Here is a 12,500-nt window from a genome sequence, read left to right as displayed (position 1 = left end):
CGCCGCTGAATGAGGCATTGTCTCCGGGTTCTGGTGATTTAATCTCTCTCTCTAAACTGCCGCCAGCCACCCCCCCCCCCCTGCCCTGATGGCCACATGCTGGTATTGTACGGATCAGATGCCGACTAAGGAGGGGCGGGTAATTGAGACGCTTGAGTTTTTCACACTGGAGAATTCTGCGTTGCTTTTCGTTTTCTGTTTTTTTTCCTTCTCTAAGCCTGAGGTTTGTTTTGAAAACATGTCCCTTGGCGGCCGAACCACGCGGCTCCGGAGCCCAGCATCGAACATCAGACTTTGTTCGGTTGGATGAGATCACAGAAGGGAACATGGTTCGTGATCGCTTAACGCTTTGGGGTTATCGTCTTCGTACACAGAACAAACGCTGACAAATCAATGCTGCAAAGCTTCTTAAGTCTGTCTCAGGCCTCATGCACACACGCACACACACACACACACACACACACACACACACACACACACACACACACAAACGCGTAGAAGTGATAGTCCATAGGCCAAGTCCTTTGCAATTAGACTCCCAACATCGACTTGAGCTTTCTCACCCCGTGAAGCTGATGGATGTGTGTGTTTGGCTTAGCTGAAGTGAACACACAATCACACAGGCACATACACACACACACACACACACACACACACACACACACACTGAAGGGGAATGAGTGAAAGAGGGGTTTGGGTTGGCCCAATGTCGACTTCCCCACTGTTGACTTTGGGATCTGTTTCGAGTAGCTTTTTGTAGTTTTTCCTGCAGCTCGTTCTTAGTGTGAAAAAGTCAACTGAGATTTTCTTTGTGTATGGTACACAATAAACCACAGCCTGTCAAATTAACTTAGCCCAAACAGGAATCCCGTATTAAATCCAAGCTTAAAACAACCAAAATAGTCTCGGAAAGGAAAATACTGAAGGGGAGAACAGGCAGCAAAGGCTAAAGGTTTCATTAAAGGGTTGTCTCTCTCTTACCTCTTGCGCAGTCAGTCAACAACACAGCCTCAAAGATGAGAAGTAGTATCTGCAGGATCCCCATTCTCACTGAAGACAAATTCAACTTCCCCAGGTCTGGAAAACACATGGTAGAAGACTACACTTTAAATATACTACAGCACACAGCGGGCAGAGAATGACCGGAGACGGGCAACCAGGGTGAATTAAGGCAATTAAGGTTATTGCTTATGAACATTTACATTTACATGTACATGCTTATGAAAGTGAAATTGATTCAATTTATTTTTTTATTTTTTTAGGTACAGTTCAAAGCATAGACACAATTATATTACAATTTAATTAGCTAATATTGAATTACTCAGAAGAGAAGTTAGCATAATATTCGTCCCATATTCTCCACCAAAATCATCACTTTTTTCAAAGTTATGGGGAAGGCAATGCTTATTAAAAACGTGCCTTTAGGTTTTGTGACAATTAACACTGCCTACAGCTAGCCAGGACATTAGCCTACCCTAGACACACGGACGAATAAATAAAACGACATACTTATCAAACACACAGGGCTTTATCACGCTAACAGCTCAGAATTCTGACGTTGGACTTTAAAGGAACTTTTAAACGAACATATTTACCCCGAGTCCGCGGAGAGTCCATGGATCCACTAGAGTGGTCGACTTTCCATCGCTCTCTCAGACCAACGCGCTCATTCGGTCTGCGAAGTAACGGGACTGAAGACCCGAGAGGAACCGTACATGTCCGGAGAAAACCACGGAAAACCCAGAGGAGACCTCAGACGCAGGCCAACTTTCAATTCAAAGACCGGACTAGTTGGCTATGTGCGGTCCACTACATCCACCAGTGACTCTAACTACATCCACCAGTGACTCTAACTACATCTACACAGTGACTCCACAGTCAAACCAGTGACTCCACGGCCCCACCGCCGAGGCGCTCGTCCACCCCAGCGCTCAACTTCTAGCCAATCAGAGGCCAGCTTGAACTCATTTGTCAACATATTAACTCTTTCTGTCTCACAAACATGACTTATTGGCTGCTGACCATATAGGCCTATGTCCCTGTGAGATGGAAGAAAATATTGAGAATTTTTCGAAAACGTCAAAAAGTGAATGCTATTAATTATAATTTGTGTATCATGCCCCTGCACAACACGTTGGTGTGCTGACGTTCAACAAGCCTGGGTTTGAAAAGCAAAAGAGTGTCAAGAGTGTGTAAACCTGTATGGTTGTTCAATACATGATTCAATGGCATTAAATAGGCCTACATTAGAATTATGGGATTATTACTGATGACATTTATATCCGTGACGTGTCAGTGTTTGAGTACTTGCTGCCCCCCAGTGGGGAACTAGAGATTACATAAAGGCTGCTCCATATAAACACCAACACTGTGATTGGACAATCTAAGCCCTACATGGGACCAAATAGACAGACATAATACATATAATGCAGCAAAGAGCTAGACGTCGGTGCGAACCTCAAAGTACCTTAATATACCAGAAAATAAGAATACATATAACTAACTAAATGGGTCAGTTATTTACTGTAAACTAGATTTTAAATGTAAATAACGTTACATATTATAATGGATGGTTTATGTTATGGATGTTATCACCAGAAAATAACAGCAGTTTGACTGATTACAACAAAGACAATTGTTTTTTATCAGGAAATGTCATTTATTTTAATGTACATAGCATTTAAAACTATATAACAGCATTTGTTTGTTTTTTTATTTTACAGAGCGCAACATTTTTTTTAACATAAGCATTTTTTTTTTACAAAATAAGTCCAAGCTCTTAAATATTAGACTATTCCATCCTAAAAGTTAGGCCTACAGAATGATTTTATCTTTCCAGAAAAGTATTCATACGTTAATTTTGTTCTTTATAAAAATGACAAAAAACGATGTTCATTATTTAAAAACGATTTAAATTAAACAATTGGAATAGAATAGGGACATTGTTATGCCTGAGGAATGCACAATGGAGATATTGTAATAGCGTGTAAACCCTATTTGCTAATTGACATATCAAGCTCCGTCTGCAGGACAAACAATATAATATCATTACCGTCCATAATAATGGAAAGATTCAATTATTAATAAGGTAGTTAGGTTAATCATAATTATTACCCACAAATAACCGTGTCAAGGAGCAAACAAATTAAAACAAGTGTAAACAAATAATGGCTTTTTAAGAAAAAAATGTCAACAACTACAATCTATATAACACCGGTTTGACTGCGTAATTTATTAGCGTAATATTGCACGTTAAGAATCGAGAAAAAAAAAGGTAACAGCGGGCCTGTGACGTCATCTAGACAGGCACCCGAGAAGGCCACTGATTCCTCGTATACCGTCCACACGAGGGCGCTGTTCAGTGAACAGAGGTCATTTCTCCACCATCCGGGAATGACCGTGATGACAGTGATGACCGATCGCTTACATCAATCTTACTTTACAATGGAGCCGGCAGAACAAATAAATGAACTGCAAACAGACACGCCATGGTGTAACTATCAAATCACTGGGCACAGCCCATAATCATTAGCTTATCTTTCAATAACTGTCCACTGATCAAGAACCTTTTCACAATCCTATACAGTTTTACACATTCATTGCCAGTAGAAGCAGAAAAGGTATTTTCTTAATATATAAAAGCAGGTTTTTTTGCCCTTGGACCAGCACGGTGGGGATGACTTCAGACCAAGTGGGCGGCATTGAGTGATGACAGTGTTGTTATTGACAGAGTGATCCTTTATTTACACGTTTTCATGATTTACATTCTTTTGAGTTATCCGAGTCTCGTGGGAGCTCTGGCACAAACGTGGGAAGCCCGCTGAAGCATAAGAAAAGTGTCACAAGGCCTTTGGTTCTTGCCAAAAGCAACCAAAACAGAGGCTCTGTTAGCGGCGTGTCTCGCCGTCTCGTGCTGCAGAACGCCACTGCAGAATGCGTACAAAAGCTGATATTATTGCCTGTTAGTTCACTCTCCCTTTGTCTTTACACCGCCCCATAGAGGAGCATCTGGGGAGGAGGGGGGAGTGGTGGGTTGGGGGGGGGGGGCAGGAGGTGTTGAGTTGGGGGGGGGAGGAGTGGTGGGTGAGGAGCGCATCAGTCAATCCCTTTGGTTTCCTTTCAGGAAGCAGCATCTCCAAATATACAATAACAAACAAGTCACAGACTGCTTGCATAGAAGTCCCGCCTCCTTCTCTCTCTTTCTATGTCTCCTCCATGGGGGGCATTTTCCCGAGCCGAGCGCAAGGCCTGCGAGGGGCCACTGGTGGTTCGGGGGCGTTCGCTTTGTACACAGCCTGGGGCAGGAAGGGGGCGGGGCTTGAACCCTTGCATATGCTTGCGTTTAGTCTAGGTGCGTGTGTGTGTGTGTGTGTGTGGTCCCTCAGACGGCGGTCTTGTCGCTGTAGAAGGGGGTGACGTGGAAGATGTAGCAGTGTGTGCAGACCCTGACCGGCTTCACCTGGCCATAGCGCGGCAGAGGGGCGGAATGGGCAGAGCAACGGGAGCAGAAGATCTGAAAGCACACACACACACACACACACACACACACACACACACACACACACACACACACACACACACACACACACACACACACACACACACACACACACACACACACACACACACACACACACACACAGTCAGTCAGTCATGTGCTTCAATACAGCAATCTCCATGGCAGCGCTGTCTGATGCTAAATTATATTTAAATGCATCCGACTTGAATCCAATCACATACATATCCAATCACCATATCCCGGTGTAGCGTGAAGGCATCGTCTCCCTCCCCCGTCTACACGTGTGGCACAAGTAAGTCCTCACACGCCAACGTCACATGACGGACTCACCCACGTGTTTCCTGCACACTCTGTGACTCACGCCCGCCCACCTGGTGGCACTCAGCGGCACTCCAAATAGCACAGGATGAGGAGTCAGGGCCCGTCCTGGTGTTGATGAACACATCAGACACGAGGGAGGGAGAGAGAGCAAGAGAGAGGGAGAGCGAGAGCAAGAGAGACAGAGAGAGACAGCAAGAGAGAGAAGAGATAGAGAGAGATGTACCTTCCCGCAGCTCCGGCAGTGGTGCTTCCTGCGGATGACGGTGAATGGGGCCTTGCAGGTGATGCAGGAGTTGCACGCCTCGTCTGGGACCCAGTCTGGAGGGTCTGTGGGGGCAGAGGAGCAGACTTTACCACCGGAGAGCGGGAGACGTCCAACTGATACAAGGAGAGAGGCCAGCTCTTCCTTTGTGTTTGGCCTGTGTTTGGCCTGTGTGTGTGTGTGTGTGTGTGTGTGTGTGTGTGTGTGTGTGTGTGTGTGTGTGTGTGTGTGTGTGTGTGTGTGTGTGTGTGTGTGTGTGTGTGTGTGTGTGTGTGATGGCCTGAGCTGCTGACCTTCGAACTGTCCGTCGCGGGCCTTGGCAGCGAGCTCCGAGGAGGTGATGGTCTCCTGACAGAGGGCACAGTCCTCCAGTGCTGCACTGCGTAGACCAGGGACTGATGAGGGCGGACAACATTAGAAACACTAGGTTCATGATATTAAACACGCTGGGATGCTGCAGTAGAGGACATGGAGCGAGGGAAGGGGAGACACACAGACAGACAGACAGACAGACAGAGAGAGACAGACAGACAGAGAGACAGTGAGTGACACCATGCCTGTTTCCCCTTACCTTTCTTCTCTTTATCGTTGTCTCCCAGCTCCGACTTGGTTGCCATGACTTCGAACAGTGTCTTCAGGATGCTGCGCAGGTCGCTGGCGTAGTTCGTCTGCAGCTGGTCGGCCACACCTGTGTGTCAGAGGAGCACAGCACACATTTTTTTTGAGACGGACAGTCACAGACAGAAGGACAGAGAGACAGACACACAGACAGAGAGACACAGAGACACACAGAGACAGACAAAGACAGACACAAGTCAGGCAGAGACAGACAAAGAGACACACATACAGAGAGAGCAGAAGGATAGAGCAGAGAGAGAGGTGGGCGAGAGCGAGAGAGAAGAGAGAGAGACCGACATACCAGATATGCAAACAAAGAGGCGGTGGATGAGGTCACTGCTGCTGTGGAAGCGGGATCGGATCTTGGACCTGGCAGCCATCTTGGCAGCCTGCAGTGCCAGCTGGATCTCCTGATGGTCAAAGTCTTCGGACATTCCGGAGCTGGTGGTCAGACTGCTGATGGGGCTGGATGGGGGCGCAGGTAGGGAGCGGGGGACAAAGGAACGTTATGTCACTACAGTACCAACAGCACGGCCCGTTGAGTGAGTTTCCACCACAGCAGATCTGAAACATGAAAGCCAACGTTATAGCTAAAGTAATGGGCTCAAACTGAGACGTCTTCCCTCTTCCACAGTAAACCTTTCTCTGACCTTCTAATGGGTTCCTGCTACAGGTCGCAAGATTACCGCCTCCGCCTCCAAACAGATAAAAGCTCCATGCCTCCTGGAGAAGGAATCTCATCCGAATATTAATAAGCCTATGAAGGGAAAATTGCTTCCCGTTTCATATTGCTCATCTAGTCTGCTGGCTTCTGCTATGCGTTTCTCTGGATAGAGACTCAGTGACTCTAAACTGTGAGTTAAAGAAGTAGGCTTCTGCACACCCAGGTTGGCAGGAATCCTCTGCTGAGTATTATACGTTAAGTAACAAGATACATGCTACAACAACACAGCAAATGAACGGGGAGGTGTGAGGATTTGCCTGCAGCACACAGTGGAACAGATATGGAGAACAGATATGAGGCCAAGCATTGGCTTCAGTTGCACTGCAGGTTCCATGTTAATGACGACTAGATGTGATCGTAATACTCAGAAGATGGCCAGGGTAAGCACACACACACACGCACACACACACACACGAGGAGGTGGTTACCTGGGAGCGGATGCACTGCTTGAAAGACTACATGTGGTGACAGACACACTTTCACAGTCACTACTTGACACAGAGCTGAGTGGAGAATTCTGCAAACTAGAAAAAGGGGAAAATAAAAGAAACCAAAAGTATTACAGGACCCATTCAAACCAACGGGGGTCATGGTGACATTAAAGATTATGGAGACATGAGGTGATGGCAAGAGGAGGAGGAGAACAAAATTGAGGTAGCGTGGCATTAATGCAACAGAACAACATAAGAGGACCAAACGTGGTCAAAATCAAACATTGAAAGGGGAGGTTAATGACCGAGCAGAGGCTGGGGAGCTAAACCTATGGATCAATCACTGAGGTCATAAGCTCACCTGCCGCTCTTTTTCCTCTCCTCCTTGGCGCTGCGCTCAGAGTCCTTGCACCCCAGCTTCCCCCTCTCCCTCTCAGGCCCCCCGCCGGCCTGCTGCGTCCTCCCAGTCCTCTGGTGGGGGCAGGGGGAGGCCCTACTGGTGCTGCTGTCCTGAGTCTGGGGCCTAGGCCCCCCGGCCGCTACTATCAGGCAGGTCTCACACAGCAGGGCCCCCCCCCCGTCCTCCCCCTCCTCCTCCCCCTCAGGCAGGGGGGAGGAGGAGCAGCGAGAGGACGGAGGCGTCGGCTGGGTGGGCTCCTCCTTGCCGGAGAGCTCGGGGCCGGGGGGGCCCAGGCGACACGCCGACGCCTGGATGACCGTGGCAGGGGGCGGGGCCTTGCGGCGTCTGTCCAATCCCAGGGCCAGGCTGAGGCCGAAGCCCCCGCTCTGGGCGGCGGCGTCATCGTGGCCGTCGTCACAGCTGCCGCAGCACACGCAGGAGTTGAGCAGGCAGTGCGTGGCCACCAGGGGGCCGCAGGGCTCAGCCTCGGGGGCGGGCCCGCGGGGCAGCAGCAGCTTGTCCACCGCCAGCTCCGTGAGGCTGGGCGAGCGGGGGTTGAAGATGACCGTGGCCGACAGCTTCATGCCGCCCATGCGGTTGGCGATGGCCTCGGCGGTCTCGGGGGCGGAGCCCTCCAGCGCCACCTCCCAGCCGTTGGTGTAAGGCAGGGGCTCGGAGCCTGGGGCCGTGGTGCACGGGGACCGCTTGGGGCCGGGGCAACGGGGACTCCTCCGAAGGCACGCCTCCTCCGACGGGGCCCCGGGGGAGGGCCAGCCGTTCCGGGCCGGGTGCGGCCGGAGGGGGGCTTTGCGCTGCACGGGACTGCCGTGCGGCTCTGTGGCTCTGGCGGGCGAGGCCAGGCGGCCCCGGGGGTCCTTGGACATGCCGGCCACGCTCTCGCCGGCCGCGTCCAGGTCCTCCATGAAGAACACCCGGTCCTCGTCCTCCACGTAGAGGCCCGTCCGCAGGCGCCCCCTGGGGAGCCGCCGCGGGGAGTTGTCCGTGCTGGATGCCCCGCTGGAGCCCCCGGCCTCGGCGGGGCGGGGCAGGTGGGCGGGGGAGTTGCCCTGGCTGGGAGGCGACAGCAGGGTGGACATCTCGTCTCCCACGCGGTGCACCATCATGTTGAGCTGCTCCAGCTCCTCCTCGTCGTACTGCATGGAGCAGGCCAGCTCCGCCTCCTCCGCCTCCTCGCAAGCCACCTCCCCCTCCCGGTGCTCCTCCGGCTCCGTCTCCGCCTCCTCCCAGCCCTTCTCCACCGCCGCTGATGCCACCCCCTCCTCCTCCTCCTCCTGGCTGACGGAGACCAGCGGGGCCAGCTGCTGCAGCAGCCCCTGCGTCTCCGGCTCCCTGCTGACGGCGTCTCCCGTGGGGCTGCAGGGGGAGTGGCGCTCGGGGGCAGGGGCGGGGGTGGCCACAATGCAGGGAGTGGGGGCCTGGTCCGGGGAGAATTCCCCATCCTGAGAGATGCACAGATTCTTCTCCAGGGTCAGCAGCTCTTCCTCCGAGAGGGTCTGGAGCAGATCTCTGCAAAGCAAGCACAAAAACCCATACCATTAATATCACCGCTCTGGGCCCGGGGGCCGTCTGAGTCATTACTCAGACGGGGAGGTTGGTGCAGGGCTGGCTCTCCGTGTCTCCCTCACAACAACATGCCCCGTACCTGATTTTCTTCATTAAAGTGCGGAAGGGACGGAAGAGCTCAGACATGTCTTCTGATTTGCGTTCAAGGTTGAGAGGACCTTCAGAGTAGACGACCAGACCGCTGCAGAGAGGCCAGAGGGAGAGACAATGTTTACACCCCCTTAGAGACATGCAGGGTCGGGCAGGGCAGGCTAGGCCCAGGGGGTTAAGGGTCAGGAACACACTTACCACACGATGGCCAGTCTGGGGATTGTAAACATAAGTGCGGGCTCATAGTCGTCGATCATGTCTTGTGTGAGATAGCCCAGCTTCAGCGCCCTGGGGGAAACATCAAGCAGCTTCAGAAACGGACATGGACATCTGCAGACATTACGACACGGAGCCGGTCTCCTCGGGGAACTCACCTCTCCACTGTCTCACAGAAGAGAACGATGACCTCCTGCTGGACGTCGTATTCCTTGGGGGACTTTACAGGCACCATGGCGGACACGTAGCTGGCAACAGAAGAATCGGGAGGAAGAGAATGTCAATAAAACGCTAATGTAGTCTGCAGGTAAAAGAAAATGCATAGCCTCATAGCATAATTGCCTAAGTTATATTTTAAGGTTAAAATGCTAGGTTAAAAGTCAAATAGCTGACTTAGGCAGGTAGAGATTATTGAATGTAAAAAAGCACTCTGCTTGGCTTGGTTAGATATCACAATTTGGCCAAAATAGGACTACGGCAATTATGCTATGAGGCTAACGACATGGAAAAAGTCTGGTGCTGTGAGATATTTACTTACAATGAGGGGGGAAATGGAAGGAAAATATGTTAAAAAAAAATGCAGCCGGTTACCTGAGTTCAAACTCAGCAAAGAGGCTATCAAAGTGGCGGAGCGCGTCCCTCATGCGGTCTGTGTAGAGGTTGAGGTCCCGCAGGGCCTGGTCTCTGGTGATGCTGCGCACCTCCTCCAGGCTCCGGGTCAGGTCCTTGGCCAGGGGCCTCATGGCCATGCTCTCGATCTCCCGGTTCATGATGATGGAGCCCGCGGCCAGGCACTGGGGAGAGGAACACGCCGGGGAGGACGACAGACCAAGGGTTAAGAGACTCGGAGTGGGAGGCACTCAAATCAAAGTTTATTTATACAGCGCCTTTCGTGCAAAATTGCAATGCACAGTGCTTAACAACACAATGCTGAGCTGAATATATATGTCTTAAGGTTTCTTTTTAAAGGTGTTCACGGATTGTGATCAGCTCCTCCGGCAGGCTGTTCCAGAGGCGAGGACCACAGACACTAAATGCCACCTCCACATAGGTCCCTGTCCTCACCTGGGGAACAACTGAAAGGCCAGTACCAGAGGACCTGAGTGATCTGGATGGAGCATACATCAGAAGCATGTCTTGAGTCGTGAGTGGAATGTACATGGGGGGGGGGTTAACCCGAGGCTGCTTGTTTGTTTGGATCTGTTTTTCCTGGCTGCGTGAGCTAATACTAGGGGGAATACGGTACCTCGGCCCCAAACCACAGCTGCCCTGCCAGGTTGTCATGGCGGATCTCCTCCGGGAACTTGACGCTGAAGTCTCGGTTGGCCCGGTCGTTGGGAATACACTCATCCATGATCTGGTTGATGATGTTCAACACGTTGTCCTGCAGACGAGAGAGGCAGGAGACAGAATTGGATAAACTAGAATGAACTGAGCAGAGATGCCTTTCAGTGTGAGTGACTGGAAACAGGATGATGATATGTATAGTATATAGTAGATATATATAGTATATATTTCCCATGTTTTGTTTCATTGTTCCTGTTTTTATCGCTACTAGGTCACTTTGAAACCACCTTATCCGCATCTTATCATCTTTCCACTGGAATATTCTATGTGGAATCAATTGATTAATCACATTTAATTTAAAAAGACAATCAAAACGTGCAGGATCTACTGCGTTAACAACATGCTTACTAAGCTATCCTGGGGCATGGCATGTGCACAACAGCCATAACAATGAATCACAGTGAGCTCTTCCATCGAGCGTTGCAGCTGTCTGCATACTGGATTGTCATCAGATATAGAGCCGTGTTGTTCTCTGCTCGTCCAGAGACCCAAAGCCCAGCTATTGGCTCCTCTGTGGCGATGTGCAGTGCATGAAGCACCCCCACCCCACCGCAAAAAGTACCGCCTGTTCCTTCCACTGTTCCAGACTCACACGAGGTGACACAGCACATCAGCCTTCAGCCGTCCTGCGGGAGCTAATTGGTAACATTTGCATCATACGCGTGATGCATTTGCGGCCAACAAAATTTTTTATACAATCTTTAGGCTGACGACCGTGCTGCCAACTCCTCCACTCGCGTGTCTGAAGGCCATCGAGCGTGATCCTTTCAACAGACTCCTTCTGATCCGTCGCTTGGGAAGGACAGGACTGCCAGCCAGCGCCGTGAATAGGGCGTGATGGCAGCATGGTTCGGGTGGGCCTCTTTGGCATGAGAACACTTGGCCTTCTATTCTCGTGAGGTTCAAGGTGGTGGGTGAGTGTTGAGGCACGCAGGGTGCGTCCTGCTTAAAGCGCCTGCCAGGACCTTCAAGGGGATACGGTGCTAAATGTCACCGCTCCCGGTCAGGAGACGCCGGTACCATCTGTAAGAGTCACTGCCCAGGCCCGAAGGATATTGCCCCGCCATCAGGGTGCTCCGGTCGCTGCAGAACCTCGAGTGTCTCGAGAGCTTCAGCATCGAGCTCATAACGCCGGCCAACATGATACGGCAGGATAATGAAGCACCAATGGCTCTGGAGAAAGACAGAGGGATGGAGAGAACAGAGAGGTTATGAGGAGGAAGATAGAGATGGGGAGAACAGAGGTTATGTGGAGAAACAGAGATGGAGAGAACAGAGAGGTTATGTGGCAGGAGAGAGAGAGATGGGGAGAACAGAGGTTATGTGGAGAAAGAGATGGAGAGAACAGAGAGGTTATGTGGCAGGAGAGAGAGAGCGAGAGAGAGAGAGAGCGAGAGAGAGAGAGAGAGAGATGGAGGGAACAGAGAGGTTATGTTGAGGAAGAGAGAGGGAGAGATGAAGGGAACCGAGAGGTTATGTTGAGGAAGAGAGAGATGGAGGGAACAGAGAGGTTATGTGGAGGAAGAATGAGAGAGATGAGAGAATAGATAGCAGGAGGGTGGAATGGAGGTTAAGTGGAGAGAGCGAGAGAGGATAATTGGGGATCAAGTGCTGGCCTTATTAAGTGACTCCCCCCAGTGGGCTGTGCGGTGGGGGGGGGTGGGCGTCATGCTGGCTGAACCCAGCAACCCAGCATCCATGCATCGCTTATTCAGTCCCCCTGCCGCCTCATGCTCTTCAGCCTAGAAAACAGTACACACTGTACACACTGCACCAGCGTTCAGTAAGGAGGTGTGACGCTTCCCGTATTAAAATCTCCATTAGCGTCCTGCTCAGCCACCTCACAATAACAGGTGACACACGTCGGGCGGCGGTCCACTCGTCAGAGCCCAGGCATGTTGCTCTGACAACCCCTGGTCCATGCCTCCAAACAAGTCCTCCTTATCTCACCTTATCAGGCAAACTGCTCGCTGGCCAAGACATTCAAC

General features: G+C 51.0%; 2 protein-coding genes across 3 annotated transcripts in view; both read right to left on the bottom strand.

The window, feature by feature from the left end:
• LOC311362418 (fibroblast growth factor receptor-like 1) overlaps window positions 1-1,836 on the bottom strand; it is a 28,788-nt gene extending 26,952 nt beyond the window's left edge. Inside the window, exons 1-2 of the mRNA XM_084482249.1 lie at window positions 1,596-1,836; window positions 982-1,077 (exon numbers count right to left, since the gene is read on the bottom strand). Coding sequence (XP_084338375.1) covers window positions 982-1,077; window positions 1,596-1,617 — 118 coding nt within the window. The 5' untranslated portion in view covers window positions 1,618-1,836. The remainder of the gene's footprint in view (window positions 1-981; window positions 1,078-1,595) is intronic.
• Window positions 1,837-3,717: 1,881 nt separating this feature from the next.
• Window positions 3,718-12,408, bottom strand: LOC311362415 (lateral signaling target protein 2 homolog). Of its 2 annotated transcripts, XM_084482245.1 has the most exons (13): window positions 10,861-12,407; window positions 10,412-10,549; window positions 9,757-9,959; window positions 9,324-9,413; window positions 9,148-9,237; window positions 8,939-9,040; window positions 7,237-8,802; window positions 6,873-6,968; window positions 6,022-6,185; window positions 5,674-5,790; window positions 5,396-5,497; window positions 5,064-5,167; window positions 3,718-4,513 (listed from the first exon to the last, which is right to left on the bottom strand). In XM_084482245.1, the coding sequence occupies exons 1-13, from the start codon at window positions 10,924-10,926 to the stop codon at window positions 4,382-4,384; spliced, it is 2,970 nt and encodes a 989-aa protein (XP_084338371.1). In that variant the 5' UTR covers window positions 10,927-12,407; the 3' UTR covers window positions 3,718-4,381. The 2 variants fall into 2 exon arrangements, with proteins under 2 accessions (XP_084338371.1, XP_084338372.1); XM_084482246.1 differs by lacking the exon at window positions 6,873-6,968 and having other exon boundaries at window positions 10,861-12,408.
• Window positions 12,409-12,500: the final 92 nt, after the last annotated feature.

Source organism: Micromesistius poutassou, assembly GCF_964030765.1.
Source record: "Micromesistius poutassou genome assembly, chromosome: 17".
Lineage (NCBI taxonomy): Eukaryota > Metazoa > Chordata > Actinopteri > Gadiformes > Gadidae > Micromesistius > Micromesistius poutassou.
Note: the sequence above shows the minus strand (reverse complement) of the source record. Positions and strands in the feature narration are given on the sequence as shown.

What these genes read in the sequence shown, in the direction of transcription:
- LOC311362415 (XM_084482245.1), bottom strand. Translation starts at nt 10,926, where the DNA reads ATGGAAGAGCTCACTGTGATTCATTGTTATGGCTGTTGTGCACATGCC. An exon ending in TTTGCTGAGTTTGAACTCAG is followed by an intron (nt 9,414 to 9,756) that starts GTAACCGGCTGC and finishes TTCTGTTGCCAG; the next exon opens with CTACGTGTCCGCCATGGTGC. An exon ending in ACTGCCGGAGCTGCGGGAAG is followed by an intron (nt 4,514 to 5,063) that starts GTACATCTCTCT and finishes GTGTGCTTTCAG; the next exon opens with ATCTTCTGCTCCCGTTGCTC.